The sequence below is a fragment of the Opisthorchis viverrini genome (genome assembly GCF_000715545.1).
Source record: "Opisthorchis viverrini unplaced genomic scaffold opera_v5_26, whole genome shotgun sequence".
NCBI classification, from domain to species: Eukaryota; Metazoa; Platyhelminthes; class Trematoda; order Opisthorchiida; family Opisthorchiidae; genus Opisthorchis; species Opisthorchis viverrini.
In genome coordinates, this window is record NW_008751683.1 from 975,357 (window position 1) to 993,681 (window position 18,325).

General features: G+C 46.2%; 2 protein-coding genes across 2 annotated transcripts in view; one reads left to right on the plus strand and one right to left on the minus strand.

The window, feature by feature from the left end:
• Window positions 1-18,325, minus strand: part of T265_02264 (hypothetical protein) — a gene marked incomplete at both ends in the record, with an annotated part of 41,384 nt that overhangs the window by 18,898 nt on the left and 4,161 nt on the right. The window contains 5 exons of the mRNA XM_009166468.1: window positions 1,697-1,751; window positions 6,613-6,766; window positions 7,688-7,816; window positions 13,212-13,532; window positions 17,217-17,408. Coding sequence (XP_009164732.1) covers window positions 1,697-1,751; window positions 6,613-6,766; window positions 7,688-7,816; window positions 13,212-13,532; window positions 17,217-17,408 — 851 coding nt within the window. The remainder of the gene's footprint in view (window positions 1-1,696; window positions 1,752-6,612; window positions 6,767-7,687; window positions 7,817-13,211; window positions 13,533-17,216; window positions 17,409-18,325) is intronic.
• T265_02265 (hypothetical protein) lies at window positions 2,444-2,761 on the plus strand (the record flags this gene model as incomplete). Its single annotated transcript, XM_009166469.1, has 1 exon — window positions 2,444-2,761. One exon carries the CDS (start codon window positions 2,444-2,446, stop codon window positions 2,759-2,761), a length of 318 nt encoding a protein of 105 aa, XP_009164733.1.

An 18,325-nucleotide genomic window follows, 5' to 3' on the forward strand; every position in this document is an offset into this window, starting at 1 on the left:
CGGTCACTGACAGCAAGATTCTTCACTTTTTTTTAACTTTGCGTCCGCAATTTTCTCGTTGGAACGGTGGAAATCGGCCCCTTAACGGTCGGCTTACACGCAAGCAAGCTGTCCTTTCATGATAGCTCAGTGAATTTAGAGGAGTTGTATTCACAACCAGTCCATTCTCTCACTGCTCAAACCCAACCTCAGGCAATGTTGACGAGTCGCACACTTACGTGTCTAGTGTCTAACTACCTGACTCGTACAAAGCCCACAATTGGGGAAAAACTATTCCAGTGAGGACCACAGTCCTGTTAGGAAAGGTGTGTTGAGAGAATAGATCTATAGAACCTCTACAAACGTATGTGACAATGGTTCATCAACATGGAGCTACATTCAGGCATGCAGTGTGGGGAAAATGCATTCTATCAGGATCAACTAGTATCATAGATAGATTAGCTAAACGTAGAAATCACACTTAATTTACGCGGGGGAATCAACAGTCCAGTCCAGATGATACAAACCTTACATACTCACCACCGCGTTGGTGGTAAGTTGGTATACTATTCAGAAGTTATCCATTGTGGCCGCTAATAGCTGAACAGGCTAAACATCGTGAAGAAAGTTCCCATTCTATGAGAAACTGTTTACATCTAACAGTTTGGAGAGCGTGCAATTAGTGGAGTACTGCCTACAGTTGTTTAAGAAGAGAAACGGACAGCAGCAAGTGCGTACAGCCAACCAGAACCGACATCATTGTTCAACAAAGCTAGGTTGTAGGTCCATCTCAAAATACAACCAGTACATAACACATGAACAGGCATACACATTTTCTTTGGAAATGGATCGGACCGGCGAATGGACGATACTTCCTAGGTGAATTTGCCAAAAGTAACTGGCAGTTCAAAAGACTGTGGTCAAAGTGGGATTCCTTAAGAGGTTTTACTCTATGGTTGATGATGTATAAAGTGAGGACAAGTCTACGAAAGCAGAACCGTATTTGCTTGCGCTGGTGCATGTCACCCGTGAGGCTAAGGCAACAGAGTTTGAGGTTACCTGCTAACCTGGTAACGTCATCCGCGCAGTGGCACTGTTGATCGCTAACCTGCTATTTATCATTCTGTTTTCTGCATTCTTAAGTCTGGGTCACTTTCCATCTGAGTTTACACTACAGGCTTCAAACGCTGCGCCGAGGCGAGCACAGGTGTAAAGGCAAACTGAACATATTGCCGTGGTCTACAGTTTCGTGATATGAATGCACTACGTATGGCTCATCAAACGACTCTGGTGATAGTCGAATATCATACAAAGACACACAAAGTTGTGGCGAGACATGCTCCATGAAGATCGTAGATAGAACCGCGTCAATATCGACTAACAAGTCTCGTTCTTTCAGGCTCTGGACTTGATGATGGAAGTGTCGTAATCTGAATTAAACGGAGACAGAGAACCATCAAGTCGTCAAGAGCAACACGAACTAAAACGATTACAAGTGGAGACATGCAAACCTCCTGCAAGAATGTCACCGCAGATTACCAACAGAACCATGAAGCTCCTGAAGTCGATGAGGACGGAATCAAAGGTGGTTGGTTGTTGGTACAGCGATGAGGAGGATGCGGTTGCTGCTGCTGTTGCTGTTTTTGTTGTTGAGGCGGATGAAGATAAACGTGAATACACAAAAACAAAGCGAGTCAACTGGTTGCAGATAAATTACATGTTGGACTGCAGTCCTGAACGAGTCCAGAGTATTCTCCTTATTATTGGCCGGCCTGAAAAAGGAGGCAAGACACAACAAGAGCCACACAAAATGCATGCGCGTGTAAGCGATAGCAGACAAACAAGCGAAAACTAGGGACCTAGTGCGGATAAGTGCAACGGACACAGTGTTGCGGAAATCGCCGAGGGTAACAGTGACGGTGCATCAATCGCCACGGGTTCAATGACTACCGACAAAAGACATTAGCGGAGAGGATAACGCTTTGTGTATTACACAAAAACGCTAGAAATCTGTGGCTTCACCTCGGGGAAATTTGAACTGTTTAACCGAGGGCTACACCATCGAACGATGATGGGTTTTAAAACACACACCGGATCACAGCTGGTATCCACAGTATCACCGTAAACCAATGAGGTTAGCTCCCTGAATCGTCGAAAGATTGAAAGCAGCCGGAAAATGGACTATTTAACTCTCCCTAGAAAAACTCAGTAGAGGCAGGGCACCTCACCACAACAGACGGCATCTAACCGCAACATATGGAAACGCAATTGAGCGCACGAAAGAGCACACACCACCTCCCCATAACATCTTTCACTCAGTCTGTGCAACGGATCAGATCACATACAAACATGGTCGAGGAATGAACGTGCGTAAAGATGGTAATGAATCTAGGCGCGGACGAACAGAGGTCGTACTAGATAAAAGTCGCAGTGCAGAAGATTCGTGGAAGCACCAAGAGAAAAAATGTTTGGAAAGTGGAAAATAGGACATGCACAATTATCACGGACACAAGAAGCTAAGCAGAAAAAAGTGCTTATGGCAAGTGTTCAGCTTCTCGTAATCATGGGTTCCAAGCAGTTGCAAGTGGCTCTGACGATTGAAGGCACAAGTGTTTTTCAATATGGTACAATGCGGTTACGCATGGTGCTCGAGGACCGCTCTCCCTTACTGCAAAACGCTCGAATATTCGGACGATTAAGACCATTGGTTGAACGTAAAGTTGGCCAGCTTAAACCTTACCCTGTAGACGAAAAGCTACAAGTGAGGCCACTAGAACCATGAGGAATAAAAATGAACACAAGTCCGTAAAAGGCAAAGGCTGCCAGAGAGGAAGGATATAGAGCAATGTCAACCAACAAAAATTTATCCGTAGAAGTGTGTAGTCCCCAGTCCGCAGTCAGTATGAATTTATCCGAGAACATGGTGTCCAAATGGTTATTATATACTGCGGGCTGTTTCGCTGATCATAGTTAGATAAAGGAATTCAAGATGCTTCAATTGCTCAGCCGCAGTGGTTGCTAATATGTTGTTCGGCGATTTCAATAGGGGGTGTGTGGTCCACTTGACTGACTCTATATTCCGACCGATTTACAATCCAACTTTAGCAGAGCGGAATTTCCCGCTTCATTCAGGCTTTTGACAACTATAGGCAGTCTCATTTTGCCTCATTCACCGCGAAAAACGCCAGTCCCTCAAGTTCTATCCCTAAAACTTTTCAGACTGGCGAAATCAGCAGTTAATGCATTCGACTATTCCGCTACACAGTTTTCATGTCTGTAAAAATTTCATGATGGTGCATAAGACAGACCTGGTGAAACAACAAGAGTATCGGGGGACATTCGCGAGGTCAATACACGTCCAAGGTGGAGCATGGTGCGGCTTTGCATTCCAGACAACAACTGTTAATATATGGAGGTTATCGAATCCGATATGATTGGAATCCTCAGACCTCTGACATTAGGCGCCTTAGGGCGTAGCTAGGTTATGAACTTGTGGGGTTGAATCATCCGTTCTTATGAGGTGGTAACATTTCAGGATGCTTGAAGCAGCAACCCGGACACAGTTTATCGGCGTCATACTGAACAGCCTTATGTCTGAGGTAACTTCACGTCGTTCGAAAACAAATATCAAGGAGTTTCGGAATCCTTCTCGCAAATAAACTTGCCTCTCAACATGTCCGCGTGTCTAGCAATCTTCCCCCTAACAAGAAACCTCCCACCAACCAACACTTCTGGGGAAAATGATTTTTATGACCAAACCTTCTGAAGTAGGATACCCTCGGTAAGCAGAAATACTCTCAGAGAGCAGCCAGAAATGATTTAAAGGGAGGGTTTATTCCCAATATGGAAGGTTTTTTTATAATGAGCAAAAATATTCCCGTCGTTCGAGTTGGGAATGACTAAGCAAAACCGCAAAGAACGTGGTGCGAGCGGGAGGATAATTGACTGATCCATTGCTCTTTGTAATAGAATTGACCAACACAGCTGGTTCGGTACAAGTTACAGAGTCAGTCAGTATCACGTAGACAACGGTCATAACTTCATTCAACCTTAGCACCCTTTCAGTGCACGAATGTCCCACAACCGTCCTGACTGGGATTTGGAAACCGTCAGTATCTCAGCCCTCGTGCTCTCCTCGAGTTGCACCGTGGGTACACACAGGAAAAGTGCTACAACTGAATGAACAAAAGTACTTTTGATCAACTCAAATGAAGCAAGAGGGCTGGATCACCACCAAGTCGCCGAAGCTTGAACAGCAAGAATCTAGAAGCCCAGTTTCGGTCCGAGCCACTGATCTTCCGGACGGTGGTTTAACGCCACAAACTTCACACCCCTCAGTCGAGTCACATGATGTCCACCTCGCAGTTTGCACCGTTCTGAAGGAGACAAGGGAGGACGATGTTTCGGTATGCATAGCACATGACCTAGCCACTGTAATTGATGTTACTGGATGCCCTATGGTAGTGAAGTATCTGCTACACAACCAACTACTAATTTTCTGATTGTCCCATTACGTCTTCCATGACGCCACATGAAACGTCGGTCAAAACCTGAAGACGCATGACAATCTCTCCGGAACTCAGCTAGCCATCGGTTAATGAAACTGATCGAAATGGATCAATCACGCAGTCAGTGGCACTCGTCCATCAAAGCCGTTGTCTTAAACGTGTAGCTGCCCAGTTTTCCGTTCCATTAGAGCAATATACAATATAAACAAACTGGTCGTGTCATAGTCTTCATTGCTTGGTTATTGCTCACACACTTTCTCATCTTCCCGTGACCAAATATGTAGCAGCTCGAATCAAGGTATCCAAGATAAATGGTTTATAGCTTGCATACTGTTCCCTTAGTTCTTTATCCAATGGCTAGCGCGGATGCGCAATTTTTGAAAGACAATGCTGTTGTGCAGTTCGGATATCGACATTAGGAGACTCTCGTCAGTGCTAGCTGTCCTGATGCGAGGAGTCTGCCCCTCCAGCCGAAGGTCCACAACCTGTTTTTTGCAAACGACTGTGTATTGCCTGCGAATAGACGTAATGAGCCGCAGTACAGCTGTTGCGCAGCTTGAGTTGTGCATCGATTTGAATATAACATTCGTGAAGCACCTGTAGCAGATGGAATCTCCAACACTTCCTCGCATCAAGACTGCAACTGAGTTCGTGGACTCCTGTGCAGACTTCTTATTCTGTAACACGCTGTCCGCTGATACTGTTTGCAAGTCTAGTGTGGCATTTTGATAGAGATGTTTCTGCTCAAACCTATGCCGAGTGGAAGCAACCGAGAGGTAGACAGTCTGTGATCTGATAACGAAAACTTCTGCCCCCTTGTTTGAAGGCCCCGAGACTCAACTCACCAATACTTAATGATACTGACAGAAATGGCTCAGTCACGTAGTCGGTAGTGCTCGGGCCTGAAAACTGTCTCCTTCAATATACAGCTGTCCGGTTTCCCGTTCCCTCAAATCAATATACAACCTGGTACCTTCATACGTCAAGGCCTAAGAAGCACGAGTGACATGGCATTGCCCTCGAACGGTTGCTCTTTCTCCATCAGTGATTAGCATTGTAACAGCTGATTTCTATTGTTATATCCTTCGCAGTTTGCAGGATTTGCATGCCCAGTCTACCAGACACTGATTGTGGCGGAGTTGAAATAACAACTACAAGTGAAGTGGATACTTCGCTTCTTTCTAGTAAGCAGAGATTTCTGGTCCCGTTCAATGTGGTCGAAAGGCGGAGATAGCTCACCGAAATTCAAGTTTATTTTCCCCAGAGGTAGGGGAATTTTCACCCATTTCGTCAGTGTCCGGTTCATAGCGTTCCCGGTAACATTCAAAACAAGCGACAGCGGTTTTGTGTAAATATTGCGTCTAGAGAAAAAGTCATGAGAATTATCAACTACATATAGACCTTATCAGAATTATCCTGATGGAAAACTCAGCACGAAAAACCCACCAAATCAAAGTCATATCTTTCAGCAGAGTAAACTCTTTGGCACACTGGTGTCATGCAAAGCGCGATGGCCGACAGGTTGTTCAATCCCGGACATAGACAGTAGAAAAGTTACGAATGGATTCGATAAACATCCCGTACATTGGTTTCGAAGAACTTGTCAGATCACGGATAAAAGACAAGGAATGGACAGGTGAAATGATTCATACAAAAGCGAAATTTAAATAGATGCATACAACCATCAAGCCAAGGCTGCAGCGCTGCCAATCCAGCCTTCAGGATGAACAGACATAAGCGTTCCTGACTCGCTGCCGAATCACCGTTGTTACAGTCAGACAAACAAACACCGGTCGATGTGAATGGCGAAAAAAAGCACCAGCGAAACACCACTCGGCAACAAGGAACATGATGAATCCGTAGAACAGACTGATGCAACTAACAAACCAGCAAGCCAAATGACCCACAAAGATGAACGGCTTTGACCAATGTATGGACGAACAATACGAATCAAACCAAATGGTTCAGTTGTAGCATTCTATCTGTGCCCAGGTATCATGCAACCAAAAGACAGTAAGGTTGACTTTGAATCCACGAGCTATTTGCACACCAGGTCACATCTTTACCTCTGGGCTAGTCTCAAGCTCGAACGACGCATTAAATCAAACAACTGAAATCAACGTACTTTTTGGTACTCTTCTGTGAATGTCCGAGAAAGGATGTGCCCATACCTCGGTGTCCAATGTCCACAGCCTTGCGTTTCTTCCAGTGATGTTGGTATGTCACAGCAAGACTTGGGGCAGGTGCCTTTGTCATTGGATGTATAACCAAATATTGAACTGAATGAACAAAGCAAACGTTAGATATGAGTGTGTTGAAACACCCACTGGACTGGTTTCACCCATGAATGTCGTTCCCGCATCTGCCTAGAGGAGCGCTGTTTTCGAAATCCCCTTCGCACGCACGTGAACCAAGATTTGTCAATGTTACTTGATGGATGGTACCTAATGCACAATGCCTGTGTGTTGTTAGTTCCACCCCGAAACCCCTCCCTCTGCGCTGCGCTGGAGGCACGGCTTTTCTATCAGATTCTATATAGAATGGCTGACTAGATGTTTTCTGGATTCGTGCGGTGTTTGTGGTAGGCTGAATCAGCCCCTTCTCTACTTTTTCTCTGTGGGGCCTCTTGTATGAACTTTCTTCAGTTATGATGTAATAAAAAACCAACCTAACATTTGTGAGTATGGTGGGTATGACTGATGACACATTTATCTAGTGGACTAACGCAACACATGGCTTCCGCTGCTAGCTGATAGCACGAGCGGAGGCGCTGACAGAGTTAGGGGATATAAATACGCACCAGCAAACCCTCTTAGTCTCTTGTGCTACTCACAACCTACACACCATCGTTGACCGTGACCCTTTCACAGAGAAAGATATCACTCTGCCGGTGCAGAAGAGAGGTTTGAGTGAATGTTTTCTGTGTTTACAGTAGCATATACAGCAATCTGTTCATTTTTGGAGGCGGCTAATCCGCTAAAAAACATAACTCTATAAAATTCGGCTAAACGAAAATAGCTCACAACGAACATGGCTCAAATTCGAAGGAACACACGCTCCAAAGTAACCAAGACCCGTGTATTCCCAGGCCTCAGTTGAGATAAGATGAATCGCAATGTCACCCAGCATCCACACACATCAGCAAAGCGGACATCATCTGAGCATCAATGGAAAAAAAGAAGAAAATGGGTAAGACTCACCTCGTAAATCCCCGATTGGAAGCTGTTTGGAGCTCAAGATCTGGGAAGCCTTACGGCCATAAGTTCCCTCGAATGGGCCAAACCGTGCACAGCCGATGAGCCGAAGAGGCGAAGCGTTTGTCTGCGCAGCTGAAAAAAGTGAAACTGAAGGATTCAGAAGTTTCTGTGAATATTCAGAGGTTTACCATTTTTTACATGATACCACCGTGACTGTCGCCTTCCAGAGTTATCTTGAAGCAGTCGTGTATTTCAGACAGTATAATAGCAAAAAGACTAGCGCACCGGTTGAAACACTAGTGAGAGCGCCTATGTGAATGTGTCCGTAGGAGGGTGAGTGACCATATAAATGGGTGTAGGTTCGGATGGAAGCTGGCTTCTGCAGTGACGTGTGAGTAACTGTTCGGATGTCCACCAAACCATCCGTACGGAGTTAGGTGTGAGAATGACCAGTCCCTTACTACAGCTGACAGGTCAGATGCATATTAACGTCTGAAGGTCTGGGCACACAGACGCCTTGAGTGAAGACAAAAGCACTATGTGTGAACCAGTATGGTAGACCTAATGGATCTGTTCAAGTACATGCAGAGTAATGGAAAGGTCACGGTGTAAACGGTGTATACCTGAGAGACTGAAACCATAGGGTGGGTGGGTACGGGAAGGTTTCAAGCCATCAGTATGCCCAACCGATCTCCCTTTACTGCCGGATCGTTTGAGAATAATTGACCAGTTTAAACCAACAGTGTATACGAGGAATGACCTGGTGGCCTGCATTAATAAAACGCACCCAATACAATGCACTGATCGAACCGATTTGTGTAACGATGATCAGTGAAGGTCAATTATAACGCCATTATAAGGATGGCGTACCGGAATGTCCAGGTGCTTTTCGGGAAACTGGGGACAGAGCAACAGCTGAACTCAGAAATGCCCGTTACAGGCACGGTGAGTCTGAATTACTGATAAGACATATTCACATTACGCCTGTGAGGTTTTCTGTGATTATTTTGGTTGGTACATAGGCCTACGGTCTTAAAAGGTTAGTCCTGACTCTACGTAGTCTTGGTACATCGAACCATTCAGTGTGTTAAAGCAGATCAGCTTGATTTGGTCTAGAGGGCAATAATTACAGAAATCAACTTCTAGCGCCATTGCAGGAAGCTAAGGCATGTCTGGTAAATTTACCTGAGTCGCCGATCCTTCGCTGATGAATCACTGGGTCTGCTGATGGCCAACCACAGCGACTAGCGTAAACGCTACTGAAATCGCTCCAAATACAGCTTGCCCTGTCTCCCAGTTCAACGGACCCATGTTATACGTTTCAACTCTATGGATCGCAGCTAACGATCCCTGAACTGACGAACTCCAATTTGTAACATTTCCATCGATGTCGTCCTATTTTGTGTTTCTATTTCCCAATTCACGAGATACCCGTTGATAGTATCCACATTCCAAACCACAGTGAATAATGCTCCGACAAGAGGGCAGGTAGGAAAAACGCTTTGGTGACGTATAGCTTGGTTTATAATCGCAGGTTTCGTTCCCCCCACAAGCGTTTCACAAGGCTACCAAAAACCGCACAAGCTTTGTCAGCATGCGATGAACAATCAAACTCAACAGATAACGTGATACTGATGAAGTCTGGCCAAAAGTTCACGAACTCAGTTGCAGCCTTGACGCGAGTAAGAGTGCTGGAGATACACAGGCGCCTCACGAAAGACTAATTCGATTTGACACACAGCCCAAGCTGCGCAGCAGCAGCATTGCGGCTCAGTACATCTACTCGCGGGCAATACGGTCACCCGTAAACAAGGCGATTTTTAGGCTGAAGGGCAGGAACCCTCGCACCAAGATATGCCTAACCTAAGTGCACAAAAGTATTGTCATTCATGAAAGCCGCATCCAAGATGGCCGTCCAACAACGAACTAAGAGGATAGAAATACGGACACACCACTGCCTAAGGTGTGGTCTAAGGTGTGCCTAAGGTCTCCATATCATTCGTTTGTATGTTTTCAGTTCAGTATACAAACTATAAACCATTTACCAAGAATGCCTGCTACATTTTTGGTCACTAGGAGACTGGAAAGCGTGTGAAATATAGCCAAGCAATGGGGGCAATGGCATGACCAGTTTGTACGTATTGTATGTCGCTCTGAGGGAACCTGAAACTACGCATTGAAAAAGATGGTTTTGATAGAAGAGTGCAATTGGCCGCGTGATTGAGTTGTTTCTATCAGTGTCATTAACCAATGACGAGTTGAGTCCCGGGGGCAGTTGGCGACCCCCCACTGAGTTCACTGCTTAATCCTTTCGTATTTAGTTGCCTCGTCGTGGTATATAATCTCTATTGACAGATAAACTGACGCTGGTGACCAAGGTGCCGCAGGTTCGCAAAAACTATACTGGCTTTCCGGATTCGAGAAGCAATCAGGTAAAAAAAATATATCCACCACTTCGATCGGCTCATCGGCAAGCATAAGGTTTGGGTTTGATCGCACCCATTACTATAGAAGCCCCGTGCACTGCACAGGTGTGGAGAGCATACTAAACCATGCGATACAATTACTTTGGTTATTTAAAGTGGATTTCACCTTTGAAGGATCCGAGCGGAGAAGAACAATATCGCCCAAATACCCTGCGTCTGCGGGAGTAATTCAATCTCCAAGATTTCAGAGGCCGGCATAGGAATTCCAAGCAACACGTTAATAACAAACCTGGAGAGGAATGATGAGAGGACAATCCTGTCCCACACCACTGGAGGTGGTAAACTCAAGCAAAATCCGTATGCGCCCACGGGATTTGGCACAGTGTCCTCATAAGGGGAACAAATTTGGAAGGAAAGCTTTTGCCCTCCAAGCACCACCACAGTTTCTGACGACCGACAAAGTCAAAAGCGGCTTTCAGATCAAGAAAAACGACCCATTTGGGATGTATGAAAGTGTAGCAATGTTCTGGAACCTGTTTCAAGCTAAAGACAAGGTGGTTGCATCCTCGGCTGGGACGGAGCACAGCTTGATTCTCACGAATCCACCCCTTGATGCGATCGACTAACCCGCACAAAATAATGCCACACAGCATCTCAGATGTGGCAGCTACTAGGCTGATGCCAGAATCGTTTTCACACAACATTCTTGCGTCCTTTTGAATATTTGAATCAGGGTAGAGGTGCTCCTTCCAGTGCTATTTTCTTTCCAATTCGTCAGTAGCAAGGTCGTCAGACTGCTCGTCGGCGTTTCACCATCTTCTCTGTACCTTCTGTCAAAACATGATGTGGGTTTCGGATGTGGTACATAAATCTTGGCGGATAGCAGTTTCTAGAACGAACTTTCCACGATAGATCTCGATTGAAATAGTCGAAAATATTTATGAAGCCTAGTAAGAGGGCACGTGGAAGCGCAGGATGTCTGTGGGATTTTTCCCGAAGCTGGTGTGTGAGAAATATCATATCCAATATGCTACGGCTAGTGTTGGAACCAAATTTCTGCCCGGAAATGTGCTTGTGTGACTTCAGTAGTCATGTGGTTGAGTGGCATCAGTGCCAATAACTCGCCCGCACATCTCACAGGAGGACTCACTCCTCTGTAAATGTCACATGAAGTCTTGCTTTCTTCCTCTTCTTAAAATGCTAAGAAAAAAGCACTTTCTAATGCTGGCTGAACTGTTTCTGTGAAATGACATAAGTCAATTGGGGAAGCGCGTTACCCGAAAGCAGGATTGCTCGAGTTGTCTTGGCATTCCGAAATTGCACAGTCGCATGTCGTGTCTCTCCAGTAGTCGGAGGGAGACGGAGGGACAGTCCATTCATCGAAGTCAAGGCTGGGTTCTATTGACTTGCTTGCTCCCTGTATTCACTGTCTGTGTAGTGTAATTCACTTCGTTTGTGTGTGTGTGTGTGTTGGGCTCGATTTACCCCTTGGTTCGTAGGTTTTTAAAAGATCGGAAAATGCTTTGTGTTGCCGCTGAGCAGCGAATCCATCCATCTACTCACTTTGTCTCTGCTATCATTTTTCATGGTGCGGTTGAGTCGCTGCGTCAGGTCGTTTCGAGCACCTGTTAGATTTTGGTTATTTGTTCTGGTAGACAGGAAAAGCAACAACACTTTGTCCTATCCTATCACATGAGCTGTTTGCTCTCGCTGAGTCAACTAAGGTGTTGTGAGTGCAGCTTCTGTTCTAATCTGATTGGCAGTCACCGATAGCCAAGTTGTGCGATGCTTCTGTCGCCGGTCCCAATGGATTGAAGCCGGTCGGTGCAGAGGCCAGTGGATACTGGTACACCAACTTCATTTTCAGAACTTTCGGTGTTCACCGGTGGAATTGGCATAGTGTCGCCCACGAAGATGGATGTTAAGCTTGGTTCGGAAAAACTGATAAGCTGGTCTGCAGTGAGCCTGTTCCATCACTCGTATGACGCACCTCCAAAACACCTCCCCAGGATAAACAACATAGTCCAGTGGATACGATCCATGAAGTGGCGGATCGCTCTGGGGCGAAATCCGGTGCGAATGGTGGCAACGAGTGGATAGCACAGTCTGAGAACTTGGTCCAGGTATCATGGCGTCCGAGAACGCCTGGAGGCAGGGAGCGATCCCAACTGACGTAGGTAATGAAGTAGAAAGAGAATGTACCGTTGCGGGACGGAAGACTCGTCAGAATTCCAGCTGAACTTCTCACTTATGGTATCCTTCACCTGGGTGAAAGCTGTGGGACTAAGTCTGACGAGCACTAAGAAGGAAGAAACCAGGGGGTTATGGGCGATGTGTTCTTGTCAGGTCGGATAAGCTACCGTTCGTCGGAACTCACCGAGGGGCAGTATCAATATCCGGGTAGAAATTTTGCTAAGCAAAGCGTCCGCACATATACACCGCTCACTGTCACGTAATTATAATTATATTATAATTATAACAGATATAACACCCTGTCAGTGCTCAACTACCATATTAACGCTGAACATCGAATTCCTTGGCATAAATGGGGTAGTCACTTGAAATCTGAATGAATTCACACACAAATGTTTCTAGATTCAACTGAGCTGATAGCGGAGATATCGGAGCACATCATGTTCCGTACTCGCTAATACTGAAGGAAATGCATGAAACCATAGTTTCTGGGTTCAGCCGTAGGTTACAGTTACATCTGAGTGCATTATCGAGAATAAAATTAAAATGTTTGGCCGCTAGTCAAAAATTACTTCGTAAAGACAAACTAAGTGAGACTGTTTGGAGCCCTTTAAAAAGAACCCATCCAGAAAGCAATGGCATAGCGATCCCAGGATTACTAATGACGTTGATTTTGGAACTACTAAACAAACATTAGTCAACCATGCGTAGAAATGCCTGAAATTCCACAGTGGATCTGAACCAATGAATTTCCCACAAAGGCTAGCATCTTCTGCCTCGAGCTAACTCGAGCGTAGACCATCGTATATTTCAGTGTGCGGTGTATTCTGGGGAGCAAATTATGCGTCCATGTGGGACCACGTAGGAATGTACTTACAGTGCAAAGTAGATTCCACCGGAAAACTTACTGTCTTGTAATTTGTTTCTCCTCTCCTGACGATAAAATTCGATCACGATAGCTGTGTTCTCGATATCACCCGTTTCCACATAAAAAGTGACATCGTCCCCCGGTTTGTAAAGAGTACCCCAACATTCAGTGTTCTCTCCACGATGTGCGCGACACCGGTTGATTTCCAGAGTAGATAGCAAAACAGGCTGGGGACAGTTGTGTGGAGTAAATGAAAATACTCCAGGAGTCACGGGGGATGAGATGGATCGCGCCTGTGAGTCCACGCGGCGTAAACCCGCATTACCTTCTGATCCATCCTCAGCAGGTCGATCGTCAAAACCTGTGGATAAAAAGAGAGTAACGTAGGTAATAGAACGTCCACAGTCATTCGTCTTGAATTACTTAGTTTCGTCGATGTTACTCTCAGGTTCGATGAACTCAAACCTAAGACCGAAAGCCGCAAGGATTGTATCAAAAACCGGGAAAAATCAGGAAAACGGAAAAATAGGGACACCCAATGAGCAGTTACCTAGAGAAAGAAACCCCAACCCTTCCGGTAAATCACGAAGTGTCCAGTTAAACTTGAGAATTCAAGTGACGAATAAGAATTTGACGATAGTAACAGGCTTCTACCAGCCAATGTGGAGTTAAGTTGGCAGCAGAAAGGCACAAATCTCATAGTTTGAGACAGACCTTATCGTTCAGCTGTAAAAACCTTTCGATGCCTAGCTACCATTCCACCCGAGGGAAGCATGAGGGCTGGTATACTGCCAGGTTGCGCAAGCGTGGAACGTCAAGAGGCAGAGGTCGGATTTGGACCACGGACCTTCCGGTCGGCAAACTCGCGCTCTAACCACTGAACCATCTCGCCCGACAAAGCCCATATTTCAGGTAGAATGCGCGGCGTGCGCCAAAAAGTCTGCGTGATCGTAATGTGCTGGAATATCGGTAGCTCGGGCGAATTCAATGGTGATTGATCAGGTGGCTATTGATATGTTCGCCAAGCTTGGACACTGATTGGTAGGCAATTTGACGTTCCCACTACGGAAGACTCAGATAGGTAACAATACCAGTGGAATGAGGCACATCGATCATCATCATAGTCCTCAAAAAGGGCGGCCATGTGATAACCATTGTGGCAATAGCCCTGTAGCCGACGCGTCCGTCGGGACCAGTTGAGCTAACTGCTCGATCACTCTTCAGTAACCTTCAGGCACCTGTGGCGATCCAGTGGGCGCCGCGACAGGGGTTCGCAGCGTCCTAATTCAGCCGGAGAAATGATTATTTTGTGACTGGATACCCGATGATAGTCACCTCCGTGCGGCACGTCTGGCAACGTCCTTAAAGAAGTTTCACCAGCGGCAAGTTAATCGTTGTCTACCCGTCACGTCTGCTACGCCCCAACCATGAAAGACAACTTTTATGACACTTTCAATGCCCTCTTACAGTGAGCAGAAAGCTCAGATATTGTTGTGGCTGTCGAAGGCCTGAATGCACATCGGGCAGGTTTAGCGCACCTGAGGCTCAACTGGGTGGTCACACAGGCTGAACTCGATATGCATAGACGATGGCAAATGACTTCTTCAGCTATGTGCCGACCGTAAACTTCTTACGCAGCATCGATTTCCGAAATAATCGAAGTTTTCTGACAACCGGTGTTGTTCAACAGCGTACCAGCCACGGATCCAAGTTGATCACATCGCCAGCAGGGACCAACGGCGCAAATCAATAAATAACGGACGTTCGTTTCGGAACACTCGTAAGGAATCCGGCTACACGCTCGTCCGAGTCACCCCTACACTTTCAGAGCTGCGTAACATTCGAATAACTAGCTTGGCAACGAAGACGCTGGCACACAGAAATAGGACAAATTTATCAGGCTCGTCTTCTGGACACTTCCGACGGCTCCGTCGTCAAGTGTGCATTTGTAAAGGAACAAGATTACAACGTCCTTGCACGATGCCTGGGGTTGTGCCTGTGGTACGAGACTACCACGTCCACTCAAGCACTGGATAGTGGAGGAGAACACTAGCACCACTTGAACATCCCGGAAATGTTTCCACCGGCCCCTAACATGATTCACAAAGATAAATTCTCAGACTTCAAGTCAAACTTATTGTGCACGCCAACCGTGAAGTCTGGTGGACCAAGAACGTGGAAGAAGGTTACGGAACGCGGAATGCTCGATGCTGGTTCAAACGGATTCATGTGACCAGACCAAGAAAACCACTGGTGGATAAAAGTGGTGTGATCATCTTCAGTAAAGAAGGATCCCTCGATCGCTGAGCCAAACATACTGAGCAACAATTCTCGAGACCGCCTGCTACCACTCAGTTGGATTCTCCAATTGAAATAGAACACTGGACGATGGGCCTGAAGAGTCCTACGGCCTAGAAAGTTTTCGGACACATATTTCCTCCCAGGTGCCACCGAGCACCAGGTCCTGAAGACATCCCACCCGAAATGTTCAAGGATGGGCATGAAGTCTTCAGTCAGCGCTTAGCTGACCTAACTGCTCCCATCTTGGTGAACGAGACTGTCCCAGGTAACTGAGGAGAATCGATTATATTGCCCGCTTCAGACATACAGCCCTTAGTGAGTGCTAGTATCACTGAGGAATCTAATTGACTGCGGTCATAGCGAGACACGTGGCGTCACTTGTTCTTCAGAGCCCTATGAAGCATTACTTCGAGAGCCACAAGCGGGCTTCCGGCCTGGCACGGGTTGCGTTGACCAAATCTTCACAGCATCAAGTGCCGAGAAAATACCATACATATAGGCGACCCAGAGTTTTAATAATACTGGATTGCAAAGGCGAATTCGACTCACATGACCGCACAACAGCATAGTGAAACTCCACACAAGTGTTTCAAAACCAGCGGCAGCCAGTTATTGATCCACACCACCTGTGACCCTAACTGATACCCTGTTTAGGGAAAACCATTTGGCCAGATGTCCCTGGTTATTTCGAAAATTGGTGCCGCATAAAAACCTGTGGCTAACAAACGGCTGGAGCAGTCGTCTGCCGTTTTTTGTGCATCGGGAGACTCGACAGGTACCAACTAATCAAGCGGTTAGAGCGCGAATTTACTGACTGGAAGGTCCGCGGCTCGAACCTGACCTCTACCTCTCGACTACCCCTGTCTAAGCTCAAGCAACCTGGCAGTAGCCCAGCCCTCATGCTTCCTTCAGGTAGCATGGCAGCTAGGCACCGGAAGTGTGTTATAGCCGAGCGATTATTTTAACCTTTTTTAGTGAAGCCTCAGATGCGCTTAATCCGCCCGCCTGTGTAGTCGAATATCCCCGTGTTCGCGAATAAACCTACCAACATGATGGATAATTTCGTCCATCTGGGTAGGTGCACACGTCCCAGTTGACTGGTAAAGGGCTGAATTACTTCCAGTCTGGAAAGCCGAAGCAGCGTTTTTCAACCTCCGACATTTTGAGCGCCAGTTTGACTTCTGCTTGACTGTCAAAGGCAGGGTATACAATACTGCGGTCTGATCAACTTTATGGATCAGAGACGAGGCCACTGTGTGGGGAAGGCCATAAGAGACTCTCTGGGTTTGACCGTCGGTCTTTTGGAAGCGCCGTTCAGGTCTGTTGTAAAGATCTGACTAGCGATTCTGAGGTGAACCAGATGATTTTATGAAAGTTTATCCCACACACACACAAGGTCCGAAGTAGTAAACGAGTCAGAAGAGTGTGAAAGAGTGGGAGAAGAGTCCAACGGCTTCTTAGTAAACCGGAAATAAAGCCGAAGTTCCATTACATTCAAGAGATTGGATATTCCCCTTGAATCGCCACAGTTCATCTATGACTAATCGTACCTTGTATCACCCTCCGGGAGCATTATCGATTTGTAGTATATGACCTCATTTGCTTCATTGGGTAAGATGTGAAAGCGATTCGCGCTAATTTTCCAATACAACATGATGGTGTGAAGTTCATCACAAGCAAAGGAAATATACACTGCTGACAAGCGGCCTCCGTCATTCGAAAGCGGATGTTAATTAGGACTTACCTGCATCTGCATCGAATTCGCCACTAAAAGTGGGCTCTACTACAAATTTTGAGCAAGCGATGTACATATTGTGCTGCAGCTGAGCCGTATTCGAAAGGCAGGGGTTGAAAAACTTGCAAGCGGTTGCTGATAAGCGCACATGCAGTTCAGAAGTATTGGTAAGCCAACCACGTTGGATAAATGTCCCATTATCTATAAAATATCAACTCAAACCGAGGTGGTATACCATAAACACCGAACTTCACGTGCGTCAAACAAAGTTTATCGCCAGTATTCATGTAATCTGTGTCGAACGTGTAAGCACCGGGTAACAAATACCGATTATTGAGAAATTCCGCGGTTTTAGACGAGACTCCCATGCCAATATCCTGAGCATATTAGAATCCGAATATTCATCATTGGTTTCTTCGCAAGCGGCAACAAAATAGCGGTATTGAAAGGACTGGCATATATCGGATGTAAAACAACAGGACCACGTTTCGGTTCTAGTGAAATGAAAAACGAATTAAAAGGACAGACCCTGGAGAGTGAGCCTTCTGAAATTTGCATATCATTCCCCTTTCCGGGTTCCATGAGCCCAGGTCATTCGTGCTACCCGTTATTCCAACGACTACCTTCTGATCCCTGTCCGTTGAAATGACATCGACGTAGGCTCCGACTTCTTCAAGCAGTTCAAACTCAACCTCAACAGTCAGTGACAACGTCAACCGACAACCTTCACTGGACATCTGCTGCTACGCGCGAAATGCCCGAGCTAGAGGTGGGTTTAACTAGCCGCTCAAAAAATCATTTGCTCACGCGTACGTTTACCATAGACAAAGCCGTTCAGTTCCATTCCCAGCATTTGTGAAAAAATATTAAGCAAACATGAGTATTCCCCCGGCAGTTCCCTGTCTTTCCAAAGATATACACCATCGCCTGTCGTCGATGGAAAAGATTCTGTGAAAAAGGTGTGTGAGGTTTCTCATTTCGGGGTGCTGGTGACGGCAATAATCACGGATTCACGGATTCACGGATTGATACACAGGATCGGGGCTTTTGCCCAAGTTTCCCGGGTCGGTTTTGTTCTTGTCGGTCAGGGGCTGTCGTTCACCTGAAAGGCACAAGTG